Source organism: Mizuhopecten yessoensis, unplaced genomic scaffold (genome assembly GCF_002113885.1).
Source record: "Mizuhopecten yessoensis strain PY_sf001 unplaced genomic scaffold, ASM211388v2 scaffold11105, whole genome shotgun sequence".
Taxonomy (NCBI): Eukaryota; Metazoa; Mollusca; class Bivalvia; order Pectinida; family Pectinidae; genus Mizuhopecten; species Mizuhopecten yessoensis.
In genome coordinates, this window is record NW_018408882.1 from 966,797 (window position 1) to 983,714 (window position 16,918).

The following is a 16,918-nucleotide window of genomic DNA, read 5'->3' on the forward strand; positions in this document are numbered from 1 at the left end:
CAAAAGGGTGGATCTTATGGCGACCTTAGAGTGTTTCTTAACTGAAAGTATATGCCGAAGACATTTATCAAAATTCTCCATATGGTTGTTCATAATGCAATGAACATACAACACAGGTGTAAATATTTGAGAAAAGACAGCAAAACAAACTAATGTAACATGTACCCATTTTATTACCAAACAACATTTGTTCAAACTGATCTATATCGCACTCGTCACAGTATTTACAGTCTACATATATACAATGAAAGACTACCCTTACTGACTACTCAAAACCTCAGAGTCATGTTCTTTGTGACGAGTTGTCGGCTTTTCGAAAACGACAAAAACATGCTGATTTTAATACATAATGTTAGGTATTTATCAGTCATAATGCAAATGAATTACTTATGAAGAGTAACAATCTTAAAAGGATATATCCGTAAAAATACACGAGTTATACCTTATGACAAGACTATGCTCTCAATTATACACCTGTCAATACATCTCATTCAGTTGTATTCAATCTGTATGTTCATTGACCTTGATGACGTTACTTGTTGAAGTCATGATACTCGAGGTACAAACATGTGCAACATTTTCTATAGTAAGGTTCATATACTTAAGATTGTTCATAAAAAGCATGTGTAATATAGGTCGAATGTTGGTTTAATTCCAGAAACTAATGCATTTAGTATTGAAATAAATTAGAATGTTTTAACTTCGCATAGTGGAAATATAAATGATATGAGATAGGCAATACAATACTTTTCGAGTACTTCTTTTTCTATAAGTTTTATAATACCATATTGGCCTTTGAATTACGTTCAGAATCGAAATACAAGTGAATATTGCTAAGTTTGAAAATAAGCATTTCCCGAAATGATGAATGAATAATAAAATATGACATTTTTATTTAAGTAGAAATGTCTTTTTCTTTCCAACAAATGAAAACAATCTATGAAAAAACTTACATTAATGAAAGAAAAATACTTATCTTTCTCTCGAGAAATAGGGGCTATAGTTATTTGTTTACACAGGGAAGTTTTATGTGACATGGCAGTTTATATACAGATGTGCTACGACAAAAATGATATCGACCTATCATCACGTAACCATGACAACTCAATTGATTAAGTGGGAGCCTGCTCCTAGTACACAACTTACTGGAATGAAACATAACATACGTACCGTAAAACAATGGAAAACAAACCAACATAATATGTCTCTAAATCTCTAAATGTGGAAACACACATCAACTTATACTTAGATAATGATATTAATGAATAAAATGTGTGATTCAAACACTGTGAATACATAATCTATCTTTTTGCGTGAAATAATTATAAATGGCTTTATTTTCGGAGGTTGTAATTTCATATTGGTACATTCGATGTTAATACAAAATATCCAAAAGCCGAAAAAATGTAACAAACGTAAATCAAAAATACTTTTTTTGTTAAAATATCTTCATTTTTATGCACACTTTGTTCCCGAAATTATGAGACATGTAGTTTATAAGAAGACATGCTTATCAGTGGCCATATGTAGAAAACATAATCTGTTTCAGTTTTGTTAGAACGATTTATTTTTTAATTTATATAATCATGATAAAGTTAAATATGATGATGGAAATAATTATGAAAAATTCCTGAAAGTAATTTTATTCTGTTCTACTTTGCAAACACTTACGCTAAATGGAGTGAGTTTAAAATGTGAATGATTGTTTTGAAAACTGGTCTGAAAAGATATGTATAGATTACGGTTATGCTGACCGTTGGTTGGGGCTCCAGACATCACCCGCAATTATTTGCATTTATGTAACTGTGGTAACAGTTTCTATTTAGAAACAAAATACAGAAGAACAATAACGATTACAACAACAATAACGCATACAAATGGTCACGTATATACACATTCATCTATGTACGTAAAAAATCTCAGGGGAATGGGGAGGGGCTCTCAAATCTCAAATTTGTGCATAAGACATATGATCACCATAACGGCCTGGCATTCCAACTGTTGTTTAATCACACGTGCATCCATATCTTTAGTAGAAATATATGTATATGTTTTGTTATACTTTCACACTTGTTTGATTCAATTAATCATACACGCCCAAATATTCGGGAGAGGCAAAAGTACAAGTATCGATATAATCACTCGGCAGAACTCGGTTAACTCCGTCAACTGTCGGAATATCCCACGCATGCATGGATTTGAAAGTTACAAGATTCTTCTGATGTGAGAGGCGTTCCGATCATTGAAATATTTAACGAAATTGTCAAGTCTACAAGACTCAATACATAATACAAAGTATAGTTAAATAATTTATATAACATGTTATGATATAGGAGAGCACACATATAATTACAGATAGACGTCTGTGTCTGTTCCCCACGCTTGGGCGTAACATATATACAATTATACACGGAAGAATGCGCAAAGCAATGAACATTATATCGGTTTCGGACAAGGCACATTATTACATCAGTTTAAAGACACCTGATTGAAATCTCTCGTCAAAATTCATAAATATAGAAGCATTTTCTAACTGTGTCACTTTGAAAAATGCGACAGAATTGTTTTCTCTCAACATTTTGAAAGGTTATTGTACACAATTCAACGACGTATAAATCAAAACAACAATTTCGTATGTTATATTTTGCATTTGGGGTTGTATTTATCTCAGTAAAACTATCTTTTTACAATTTATTATAATTATTTTGCGAGAAATAGTCAACACGTGTTTTTAAACACTCTTGTTTATATGTATAGCGGATGAATCAACAAATACACAATATGATGATAATACAGCAAGCACCCCCACATACCACAGTGTACCTGACCATGTAATCCCCAGGGCTTACTCACGGTATTTGCTGTGTTGTAAAGATAAACATCATATAAAAACAACATGCTAAATGTTTTGTTTCAGTTAATACTGACAATGAATTGTGAAAAAATATTTCCTTCGTGAAATATTGAATTTTTCGTGCAACGGTATGTACAGACTTCCGTTTTTGTTTATTTTATAAAGTTAAAAGTTTAATAATGTTATCCCTACCACACCCAAAAAATGTTTTTTGATAGACAGCAGAGAAATCAAAAGCAACATTTTAAGTATTGTTTTCTATTTACACCATTTTTGTTGTTAAAATAAGACAGACAAAATCATTTCCTTTAAATTAGCATTAAAGGAGGGAATATAATAAAGGGATACAAATAAATTACATGTAATCAGTACTTCGATCGAACTGATCGTTGCTTGAGATTGAGGAACGTTTTTGATTCTTATTTGCACACGCGGACGGATAGAAAAGAAGGAAAACAGAAAAAAAAAAGAAAAGTAAACGTAATATGGCATGAAGACCATATTACCCTATCCGGTTGTAAAAAAGCTGGACATATTTTTGAAGGAGTGTTTAGCAGTGCATCGTCTTTCTATTTCAATGTATACTGTTACATACAAACGACATACCTGAATGCAATGCTGTTTTTCTACTAAGCTCTTCTTTTCGAGGCGCACCAGCATTTGATTAATTCCATATGTTTTACATACGGATAATGTCTAAATACTTCTGTTTGTTTAGACTACGTAGCTGCTCGGTAATCAATGTCTGTAGTTTATTACGTTAAGGATAATTACCATAGACCACCCCATTGATGCGTGGTATAAACGTCGACAAACCGTGAACTTCGCTATCTAGTTGCATCATCAAAACCAAAATCGAATGTTTCTCATTAAAGGCATATTTAAGTTGCGGAAAAAAAAAGAAAAAAAAAGTGTTGGGACGTCAAATCAGAATGAATAACATCTAAATGAGCCACCAGTTTAAAAATTCAATTCAACCTCCCAGTACTGTCGATTTTAACAAAACTATGTGACGTACAGACTTATGATATATTAATGTATGTGAAAACAGAGTCGGAGACATTAGCTAGCATCAATGCGTCCTTTTCCTGTTTATAAAGATCAATCTATAAAATCTTAGATGACAGATATGCTATATAATACAAGTAGAAGGAGGGCTATTGTTTCAGTAAGCCATATCAATCCCAGAGATTTGTTTTTATCACAAAATAAAGATAAACGAATACAGGTAAGCGATTATACTTTTCCGAAGAGCGGGGTATTTACAATTTAAATACGTTTTATACAAATATGTGTGAATATCTTTATCAATGTCAAGCAGAAAATAAACGTTACGATTCATTTCAAAAGGAAACAAATAATGAAATAGACAAACTTTAATCAATTTAGCAGGATATTAAAAGCATTCATAACATTCACAACTGTTGATTTATTTAGTTTTCATGTGAAGTCATATAAGTACGATTTCTTTGAAGGTATACGCTAAAGGAACTTGCTGAACTAGCCGGTGTCAAAGAACAATGGAATTCTGAATCAGATATTACCATTTTAAAGGATATCAATTGCTTGTGAGAACATGTCACTGATTCGGAAACAAACGTATACTGAAAAGAATGTCTTTCTCCCCCTGAACGTTAACGGTTATGCTATACAATAGTTATAGCATTATTAGAGTTGGGTTGTTCCTTCGCTGTTATTTGGTTATATTTATCATGTTGATAAGCGTTTTTCATACTGTCTACGCGTGGAGACACATCCGGTGGTCGACCACTTGTAGCATTGCTAATTGAATTTCCAGTTTTATTGGATGAGGGGATGGAATTGGTATGAGAATGATGAGATTTTGAAGAACGATGCATAGGAGACGAAGTGTTAGTGGGGACCGCTGTGTATGAATACCCTCCCGGTGCGGGACTATTGTCCGATGTTTTAGTTATTGCGGTGTATATAGGGTTATTTTTCACATCCTGATGAGTATTGACATTTTTTACAGGTGATAATTGGTTATGTTGTGCTGACGTCATTAATGATGTCGTTTCCGGTCCTTTTTGTTCGCGGCCATCTTTGTCCAATTTGCGTCCAACGCGCATTTCCTCACTGTTGGAACTCTCGCTCCGACGTAGTTTCTTGATGCGTTCTCTCTGGTAGTAAACACCTGCAAAGATGAGAATGTTAAGAAATAAGAGAGAACAACCCACAGCAACCGTGATACTCAGAGGGACGGAACTGTGCACTAGTGATATATCCTGTCGTGGACCAACGACTGGTGGCGCTTGTGTCGAAGCATCATCTTTTCCTTCTTCGGTGACGTCATTGTCATGGTTTGGTTGCTGTGTCGATTGCTGTCCATTGTTTTTGGAGTTCCCGTCTATCTCTGTGTTGAACGTATGGTCTCCCTGAACGTTGTACGGTGTGATAGGGGGAATTGGGGGAGACGGTGGAAACAGCTTGTGGAATTGTGTGATCAGACGATTGTAATCATCGAACGTGGACTTGTTGTTGGCGTTTATAAGATTGTGGATAGGAGAATTGGCTTTCTCTCCGGGATCCTTCGTGTCGATCTTTGGTATAAGGTCTAGCCATACGGCAAGCTCCTTACCTCGGTAGTGATGCTTTCTCTGCGGTCTCTTTCCTAGAAATAAACATCAATATGCGATTGGTATCTTTAAAAAATACATATTCAATATGAACAGGCGTATACAGGATAATTTGTAGAACATTTCGTGATAAATGTAATTAGCAAGCGAGTCGCATGTGCAGAATAATCTAACACTCTGCGTCTGGTGTGAAGTTGTAAATTATTTAGTTGCACGCATGCAATAGTATTGTGTTATGAGGGATATTCGTAATTCTGACGTTTTTAAATTTGTTTCGTAAATTGCATTATTTTCACTATTCATTTTCCTGCATGTTCATGAAGGTTTTTTTTTGTCACAGCTATCTAAGAATAGGATTCGGTGTTAACATTACCATATTATTTTACCGCCAAAATATTCAGACAATAGATAAAAATATCTTGTACACTTCATATATGGATATGAAATGTGTCGTTATACCAGTGTTTATTAGGGCAAACATGTGCAATATGCTCCGGGAAATAATGAAATTTGAAACAAACAATTCCATTAAAAATGGCAATGTATGGAATAGGTTCATTCTCAAATCCTTCGCTTTAAAAGTAAGATTTCTGTTTTTTAGAATGCTGCATATCAAATACAATACTGAAAGATTTAACGTATAAATAGAAAACGTGTGTAAATGTCCATTATACTGATACAAAAATTCTTGTTTCTTTGTCCACACAAAATAGTTTCAGTCAAACCAAATAACTATGAGGCTAGTTAATTAAGATTATTATTTTTTCATATTATTCCCGACAAGTGATTGGACAGGAGTGCATCACGTGTCCACCGATAAAAACCGATATTGACTTGGAGCGCGTGATTTTTGTTGAAGGACTGAGTGTTTCTAAAAATAGAATTATGACGTGTCTCCAAACGAACGGATCGTCCCGCTTCCGTAGATTTTTGCTGTGATTTTTTTTCAGATTGCTAACATTCCTCTTTTGAAAATAATAAAACAATTATAGCCTTTGACTTCGGTCGATACCTGGATTTATCGACCCCAGAAAAAATATCTGTCAATATATCTTTTCTCGGGTCGATAAATCCAGGTATCGACCACAGCCAAAGGCTATAATTGAATATGTTTTTTTTCCGGATTCCAGTTTAATTCAGTACTCACCTATCAGTAAGTAATTCTGAGTGTTGATGTCGTACTTTGGCCACGTAATGCCCGAGAACTTATCTGATGCACTTCTTGGTTGGTTTGGGTTCCTAACAATATATAAAAAAACATTTTACATGTTAAAGGTGTAAAGAGTTAAAGGTAATACCTGAGGACGATTTATCCCCCTTCAACCTGTCATATTTCCCCGGTCCGTCCCATTAACAATGACCAGTTATGATAATGCCTTTCAAACACTCGATATATGTCATATTATAGGGATACCGTGTATCGTCAATCAATCATAATTAATTTTATTTACATCAAACTGAATAAATGTTGATAAAAATAAATAAGTAAATAATAAATAAATATACAACATTTGATATAGCGCCCTATCTAGCTAACATAAGCTACTCTAAAGCGCTTTCCAGTACATAGATATACAATCTTATACAGTCAATACCATTAGCATATATATATATTAATCAATACAATATTGAGGAATTCGCAGGAGCTGCCTTATCAGGCGCTAACTACTAGTCCTATGCCTCCCTATGTGTGTATGCATGTGTGTGTGCTGGAGATGTATTGTGTTCTGTTTGTAGTGGGACCGTGCTTCTAACGGTATCATTTATAGTGCCAATTCACTTGAATGCTACAGCACAGATACCGCAACAACCACCCCAGACCATTTTATACTCCACCCGGGTTGTTGGAGTTGTGTGGGCAGGAGAAAAACACTTTCTCTAATATTCCATGCGTGCGGCGACTTCGGGGATCGAATTAAACACGAAAAATACAGATTTTTCATACTGAATTGATATCAATACTAAAGACAAGGAAGTTTATAAATGACAAATTCTACAACGAAGCGTCATATTATGTAAGTGTGAGTTTTATGGGAATATACAATGTATAGGGAGAATGTTTATTACATTCAATTACCACACTGTGTCGTAAATGTGGTCAAATAGAAAACCATATGTGAATGAAAACATCTGTTCAAATTATCCCTATCAGATCTATCGCTGTTTCAGCAATAAAGATGTCAAAGGATTGCAGTTAGTGGCGTGAACACAATTAGTGATATATTAGTCTGGAAGGTAGCAGCATTATGTTGTGATGAGACGCCAATTTAATCAATATTTCATAAAAATGAGCCAGGAAGAAAAAGAAGTATGCATTCATTTTTTTTTATTTTTTATTTTATTAGTATGCTGCAAGTTCTGTCTATGATAAAACAGTCTGTATTACGCGTGCTTTCCCCCGTTTCCTTCACCATGTTAGTTATACAAAAACAATCACACGAACGATAGACAACTTCTTAGATATCCTGTATTAAAATATTTGCTTTTTATCCGGAAAATATATATCATGAAGATACAACGTATATTCTTAAATTATTAACTAATAAATATATTATTATAAATTGTCGAGGAGGATAAGACAATGTACATTACACGACATGAGTTAAGGGTAAAATATTCTTGTGTCAAATATACTTATTTCTGATAAATACACCGTCAGTAAGAAACAGATACTACCAACATATGAAACTTGAGAAACCACGAAAATATTACTCTTCATTTTGCTTTATTGTAAAAAATATGAAATTATAATATTTCATGTCTTTCCTGTAAAATAGCCATCCATGGCCATGTAACTGCATACGTACTAATCATTGGTATACGCCTCATGTTAAATGTCCATAGGAAAATGTCCTTTTACTGGCTAAATCTGTTTACATAAAACACAAAAATATTTATATGATATATGATTCATTGTATCTTATGTCCTCATTGTTTCCTACTTTGAAGCAATAGGTTTACGTCATCATCATTGTTTTAAGGGAGAAGACGTATTTTTTAAATGTTAATTATCCATATGAAAGTTACCTTATACTGACTTATCATTGTTATACTTCTTCTGTAGAATATCAAGGATAATATTATGAAAATAACATTTTACTGATTTAGGCATTGAATAGTTTTGTTTTAATTGATATAAACAATGAATGCTGGTTGATTCTGAGAATGATTCCTCGGAGAGAAGGCCAATTCATTGAACAATTAATGCTTGTTGATTCTGAGAATGAATCCCCGGAGAAGGCCAATTCATTGAACAATGAATGCTTGTTGATTCTGAGAATGAATCCCCGGAGAGAAGGCCAATTAATTAAACAATGAACGCTTGTTGATTCTGAAAATGAATCCCCGGAGAGAAGGCCAATTCATTTAACAATGAATGCTTGTTGATTCTGAGAATGAATCCCCGGAGAGAAGGCCAATTCATTAAACAATGAATGCTTGTTGATTCTGAGAATGAATCCCCGAAGTGAAAGCCAATTCATTGAACAATGAATGCTTGTTGATTCTGAGGATGAATCCCCGGAGAGAAGGCCAAATCATTAAACAATGAATGCTTGTTGATTCTGAGAATGAATCCCCGAAGTGAAAGCCAATTCATTGAACAATGAATGCTTGTTGATTCTTAGAATGAAACCCCGGAGAGAAGGCCAATTCATTACACAATGAATGCTTGTTGATTCTGAGGATGACTCCCCGGAGAGAAGGTCAATTCATTGAACAATGAATGCTTGTTGATTCTATGATTCTAAGGATGAATCCCCGGAGAAACATTTGTTTTACATGATATATATAATATATTGTCATTCTATATTGAGAACGAAAACCATATTTTTCGTTGGTTCTTCACATTACAAACCCCCCCACAAAAACAACATTTGTATGTAAATCATCAAGATACCTAATGTAAATATATTCTCCACATTTATGGACGACCTTTCTCTGTCCATCAGTCCATTTTATCACCTACTCTCTACAATGAAATTCCCAGTTGTGAAGGAAGCCAGACAAAAGTTGCAACCCCGCACTGATCAGACCTTATGATAGCCAGTCTATGTAAACCAATTTAGAATGGATGTAGCCTCCTGTTTTATTTTTTATAAGGCATATCTCGTGCCAATCGACTTTAAACAAATATCTTGCTGTTAATGTAGAAGATTTTATCGCATCGGCGTAAGATCCACACAACAATTCCGAAACTTTCGACCACTAAAATGCTTAATTACAACGATTTAATGTCTGCGTCTTATTTTTTAATTAGTTCTCCAAGACTGAGCTTTACATGCCAAACGCATAACAGATAACACATGCGTTCAACTGGCATCTCAATTTCACAACCGATTGGTGTTCTTAAGTGAAATACGACACTCTAAGACAAGCTGCACAGATGCATTGGAAAGATGAGTTGTGTTTCTAGGTATTCATCATTAAGAAACTGGTTTATTTCTTCCTCAATAAATCATTCACCGAAAACAGGTGAATCCGACAAGACACATATCTGATAAAGAAATATGATGGATTTGTGATGTGAATATATTTTTTGATATGCAGAAAAAAATATGAATGTTTTCCCGAGAATAAATTAGCGGCATTCTCGTGAGGTTTACAAGCGGTGTTTAGTCTCTACTCCTGCTTATTACTCCTATCGGCGACTTACAAAGATTTATGCCTAGCGGCGAGTAGAACGATAGAAGCGATAAGGTGTTGGACGCTCCTTGGCGAGAGTGTCACATGTCTGTGTCTAACGTTGTTTTATAGGTCTGTGGTAAAAAGTTGGTAAAACCTACACAGAGCAGATGGAGCGATACTTCGACACGTTTTAGTTGTTAGAAGATGTACTTCGTCCGTGTTCTAATGGTATATTTATTAATGTGTGAATCGCTACCAAGTTGCAATAGGAATGTTTGTATTGTGTATATTGACTTCAAATCGGTATGAGAGACTTTGCCATGCGTGGATCTGTTTCACCGTATCAAGTTACAATGGGGGAATTTGCAATGTCGATATTCCCTTCAAGCTGCAATGGTATGTTTTGTTGTGTGGGTATCGTCACCATGTGGTTATGATAATTTTGAAATATGTGCATCTCCTTCAAATTGCAACAGGATAGTATGGGAGTTGTGAATCTCATCAAGTTCAACGTAATTTTTCAAGTTGTACTCTGATTTTTGTAATGTGTATCTTAGTCAAGTTCAAATGTGATAGTATGTTATGTGTATCTTGTTCAAACTGTAATGTGGTTGTTTGTTTTGTTTATCCCCTTCAAGTCGTAATGTGATATTTTGTGCCGTGTATCCCCTTCAAGTCGTAGTGTGATATTTTGTGCCGTGTATCCCCTTCAAGTCGTAATGTGATATTTTGTGACGTGTATCCCCTTCAAGTCGTAGTGTGATATTTTGTGACGTGTATCTCCTTCAAGTCGTTATGTGATTATTTAATTGGTGTATCTCCTTTAAGTCGTTAAGTGATAGTATGTAATGTGTAAACTGTATTTGCTTCATAGGGATCCTTTAATAGAACAATTAATTACTTATCGCGAGGATTAAAAAAAAGGACATAACACTTACCATATATAGCGGCCATACAAAGGATTGAGTTCTAACAAGAGAACGTTAAAACAAATATCAAAAGCAATAACGTGGTATAATATATATATTTGGTTTCGCTCAATCTTAAGGATCCCTGTCCCACTGCACTGTCGTTTCCCCTATAATCAGTAACTTCTGTTTGGATATAATTGTAAAATATAGTAGGTCACTTCGTTTACCAGGTAGCTCAACGGGTTACAACGATAGTAGCACAATCTGAAGCCCAAGGTGCCATTCCGCTCCAGCCCCTCTGAGTTTTTACACTAAAACCTGTGTGTGATTATATTTTGTTTATTTCATCCCTTTTTTTCTCATAGAGAATTTCACAGGGTATTGTTTTCTTTTCGGAAATGGTTTATCAAAACTAAAGCCATTACGGCAGAAGCAGTTTCCAACACTCAAATACATTGTTTGGAAGTGGCATGGGGATCCTTAATTCTAATTAGTTAAAACGTTTCACGAGTCATAAATAATCTTTATCCTAAATACTAATATAGGTATAGAGTGCTATATTTAGAATAAGTCACCTTCAACAAGTACACATGGACTTCATATTGTAATGCAAGATAAAAAGCATAACCAGGAATTTATGTAATTATATTACGGTTGATTAGTGTATGTTGGTTGTACAATATTGTAGACTAGGCCGTTGTTAAAATGTCAATCTAATTTAAAAGTTGCTGAAATTTCTAAAACCTAATGACGTTTGTATTTTTTTTCAACGAAGGAAATGACAAACGTTAATGAGAATGCAAGTTCAAAACAAATTATTTATATTTCAATCTTTCCTCGTACCTACCCAATCGATGATTTAGCTTGAAAAATCTATAACTGACGTTTACATTTTTCGTATTAAGAAATTTACAATGCCAATTAGTCTGCCTGGTGAATCAGGTTTGTTCCAGAGTTGAACTAAGACTAAGAACCCTGTCTACCGAGTGGAAATGGCGCGGTGTATTCTGGGTAAGAGGTATTTGCACATCCTTATTCGTGTACATGTAGCTCGTAAAATAAACCTCTCCTGAATGGAAAGTACATAATGGTAGAACGAAACTGTTACAAAATCGATGTTTGGTTTTAAAAATACCTTAAAACTTGCAAATGTGTTTTAAAGGAAAACTGAGGAAATTAATTCAAACATTACCATTTCAGGAAAATAATGAGTCTGGAAGGAAATGAATGCTTGCTGTTTCACATTTGGCGTTCCATCGTTCACTCCATTTGTTCGGTAGATACACGACACCACCTACTTCGGTCACACCAAAACTCTTTACATGGGGTATTTGGCAATAACTTATTTTCCTAATTAAATCCGAGACGTTAAGATACGTAATAAATATGAATAGATTTCGATGTGTGAACATTCTTAGACAACTACATGCACGTATTTGAAAGTGTTCAATTTAAATTTTACAATGTATGCCTACGGACCGTAGGAAGGCAAACCATTAGCACTGTGTTTAGTGTTTACCAAGATATGCTAATTTAAATACACCAAGACAAAGACAAATTGTATAGTCTGTTATAAAATTTGCAACGATGTTAACCTAGTAAAACTCATGACATGACTGAGTTCTGATACAACTCTATCAGTTATCGTTCCATTTATGTAGGTAAAGGTGTTCAGGATCAACAATATAAATTACTGTTAAGAAATATATTTTGGGAGCAATATTGACAAATTCAAGTAACTTTAGTTATATTCAGGCATATTTGAAGAAAGGGATAAATATTACGTATTGGTCAATGTAAATGTTCTTTATTCCGTAGGCCTCGCGGCCAATACGTTGCAAATACAACACCATAAATATGTATATTACATTCAAACATACGGAGAGTGATCCATTACTGTTTATATTCTCACATCAAACATTATCATAATTAACCTTTCAATATATTTATTCTTTTCTTGAATGCCAACTGTACAAATTTTCCCGTTTTATTTAGTTTCTTAACATTGTTTATACTTAATAGCTGAACTAGCATGAATACACCAGGTCATCTAGTGAATTTATTCCATCAAGAAATATGTTTCATATTTGAAGCTATTGATATATAACAGTTTTGATAACCATTCATACTCGTCAAACAAGCGCAAACAAATATGCAATTGTATATGTAACAAATTAATAGGTCAGCGGCAATGAACACAGGGTCCAACATGTAAGTGCTGTAAGGTCAAGCCAGTTGTAAGAATATGCTACCAGCGTATTAGGAAATAACCATACGAAGTCTTTAATATCAAAGCCTTTTAAGGGATTCAAATGTCTAAATTTTTCATGAGAAAAAATTGAAATCATAAGGTATAAACATCATCCAAAGACAAGTGTAAATTTGATTTGTCTTTGCGCGGGCAGATATAAGTTAGGCAAACATCCAAATATGGCATGATAATTTATTTGTACGGAGTACACCAAGAGACTACTGACGTGTGAAGTTAGGGGAGACGTATAAGGACAGAGCCTCGGAAATATGACTCTAATTGTCTGGCTTCAAAAACCGTGGAAAACGAATGTCCGACGGGGAACGTATACACAGACGGGTCTGTATTCGGGGAGTCGTGTTTGTCTGTATGTAGAAATTGATGCATAATGAATTTTGTTCCGGCTGCAAGACGCCCAACACGAAGTACATGTGACATGTGTAAGTCACCCAATTATCCCTAGCATTTTATTGTGTATTGCCTTCATTATTTAGGGGTGGGTTGCTGGTGGTGGGGTGTGGATTAGGGATGGGGATGGGAATTGGGGTGCTTGTACCACAGTTAGTAGCGCGGGGGAGTAGATAGCACAAGCAGAAGAGCGGAGGAGGGTATAGCACAAACGGAAGGACGGGGGAGCGGATAGCACAAACGGAAGTGAGAGGGGATGGGGGAGAGGATAGCACAAACGAAGGCGCGGGGGAGGGGATAGCACAAGAGGAAAAGCGGGGGAGGGGATAGCACAAAAGGTGGCGCGGGGGAGGGGAAAGCAGTCAGTAGCGCTGGGAAGGGGATTAGCACAGTCAGTAGCGCAGGGAAGGAGATTAGCACAGTCAGTAGCGCTGAGAAGGGGATTAGCACAGTCAGTAGCTACCCTTCATACACAAGCCAAATATGTATACAACCTCCAGAACACACACGCTACCCTTTATACATATGGAGGTACAAAATGAACCAGCTAGTATATACCACGTGGGTCTTCGCATGTCCTCCCGATAATGTTAAATTTGAATTATGTAAACCCGTCAACGTAAAACGCTTAAGAGTTCTTCCCTTGAGATGAAATAGGGCGCTATACACGTTCTGCATGAAATACAATGATATCTAAAATTGTTCTTTTGGCAAACGACGATATTTCTTTTGCTTGTCTAGCCTCATGATAAATCAATAGGTCAGAGCAGGAAAAACACGTGACATCAGAATAATTGCAAACATCTAAAAATATGTCGACATATTGACTAACGTTTATATACATCTATTCAAAACACATATTGAAACATGATTTAATTATGAAAAATTTATATATATAACAATACTAATACAAAAATCAATACCGACTATACTCAAATATATGTTATGCTTAAATAACCACAGTTGTTGATAATATATCGTGTTTGTTACATTTGTGAGGCCGTTCTTCCCTATCTAGCCTGGTCTGGCGACACGTACACTTAGAGATACATTTACCAAAGTCCCTAGGAGACAAGCGTGGATTGTTCTAAGACATTGGGCTGAGCACAGACATGCAATGATAAAGGTCCTGCGATATCATGATAACTCTACCCATAAATGTTTCTGAACAAATGGAAGTCAGAAGCTACTCTCTAAAATTACAAGGATGTGTGAAGACACTGATGAAGTGGTTCACCACGAGTGTATCGCAACAAACGTGTGCGATAATGAATTGGAACCCGTTGGACCATGTTGTGAGTATACACCTGGATCAATATATATTGAGATAACTTTCATCGACCCCGACCCGAGGAAACCGTGTCTAATATATCTATATATAGATATATCCTTAGTCAGTAAACAGTGTACATTCTTTGCTACAAAAATCATTTCCAGCGTTCTCGTGCATTATCACGTGGTTTACACAACTGCATCTGACCAAACACGTGCTATAATAGACTGGAAGAGAAAATGGGACTGACTCCCCAGGGAGGTCACACACGGTATTATGATATATAGCGAGGGCCGTGGGTGCTCTAGTGTATATTAATCATTATTTTAGTCTACAGGAATATATCAAGACGATTCATATATTTCATTAGTGCCTATTTTTTCATCTCTAAACCTCAACAATTTCGATGACTACAGATAAGATATTGTACGTGTGTGCTACGTTTGAAATTATGGTAGTGTAAATATGTTTGATTTTCAAGGGAATTGATTTTGAAACTTTAAATCAATATATCATTTCCTTCATTCATGTATATCAATGATGCAACGAAACTTTGCCCGTGAAATCTCGAATTCCTAAATATTCCTTTGATGACAAACTATTGGACTTAAATATAAGGGAGCGGTTTTAATTCACGAAAATTAACCTCTCTGGAATCTTGTTAAATTACATATCAGGTAATGGAGGGCTAACAGGGTATTACTACCGGGTATCCGCTCCAACTGATGTATATACCATGGATGTATGACATCAGCCATGACGTGTCTCTGCTCTCGTTTCTATAATGGTTTATTAAGTTAAACCTCTACTTATCAAATTACTGCCACCATCCATTACACTTACGATCATTATGTTTTAAGACATGGTGATGAAATTGACGGTGAAATGTGGAAATAGCTTACCCAGTTTTTGCAAAATTTGTCCAAAACGTCATCACAGCTTCACTGAGCCTCTTTTCTACCCGACTGTATTCCGAAGGGAAAGGTGAGATGCCGTTGACTAGAGGGGCGCCGAACACATAGGGCAGTTCGTCGCCATGGACTCCGCTTGACCATTCCGGAAACTTCTCTGACTTTGTGGAATAAGCGAAGACATAGACATAGGTATCGGCTCGTTTTGCGTGTTCTTGAGCCATTCTGACCAGTGGGGCTACGTACTGACCATCACTCAACATCTGCATAATGTTGTCCAGTCTAGTGCTGTCATTCTGGCTGCGATCCCACTCAGAGTACTGGTGATCAAGGATTTCGTAGATCTTCTGCCTATGGAACTTGAACAGGTTCTGGACATAGGTCCTTATGATTTGCTTCTTTCGCTCTTTACTGATCCCATGGTCGAGTTCGTGTTGTTTCATGAAGGAGTATGCTTCGTTCTTTGTGACGCCAAACATGACCTGCGCTTGTGAAAACGTCGACCGTCTTTTCAACAGATCTTCAACCTTGTCTGGAAAAATGAACTCGCCTGGGGCAGGGGTTGGAGCGAAACAGGAATAATATTTTGGAGGGAGGGGAACATTATTCACCAGGTCTTCAGCAGACTTATTTGCTCTTAAACACGTCACTAGACTTTTAGTGTCATTAGAGAAATTTGAGCAATTAAGATTTGTCGCGAAATATTTCGCACAAGACAGTGGATCAACCGACGTTGCCCAGGAACTGAATGCAGATCCGCTCTGAAGAATGGCCCTCTGGAAAAATTGACCTGAAACGAGAAAACGATTCAAACATTGAACATTTTCATTAGCAAAAACCTTAAATATTATGATATTTGATTTAAGCGATGGCACTCATTGCTGAACCCCCTACATTTGTTTTTATTCATATTAACATAAATTGTCCGTTCTTAAGACCATGATAATACAGTATGTACATTTCGGCTGTTTACTTTATGTTTGACCATTTTATTTCGGGTTTTAGTCCACAAAATAACTGCACGGCGTTTCAATTTCAGGCGGATGTTGCTGGCCATAAAATTAGACAAAATAAAAATAAACGAAAT

At 35.7% G+C, this 16,918-nt stretch overlaps 1 protein-coding gene across 4 annotated transcripts in view; it reads right to left on the bottom strand.

Annotated features, from left to right (window-relative positions):
• Positions 1-155: 155 nt before the first annotated feature.
• LOC110465899 (neuroligin-4, X-linked-like) overlaps positions 156-16,918 on the bottom strand; it is a 411,997-nt gene continuing 395,234 nt past the window's right edge. For all 4 annotated transcript variants that reach the window (XM_021522041.1, XM_021522039.1, XM_021522042.1 and 1 more), the window contains 3 exons: positions 15,823-16,621; positions 6,599-6,690; positions 156-5,486 (listed from right to left, as the gene is read on the bottom strand). In XM_021522041.1, coding sequence (XP_021377716.1) covers positions 4,501-5,486; positions 6,599-6,690; positions 15,823-16,621 — 1,877 coding nt within the window. In that variant the 3' untranslated portion in view covers positions 156-4,500. The remainder of the gene's footprint in view (positions 5,487-6,598; positions 6,691-15,822; positions 16,622-16,918) is intronic.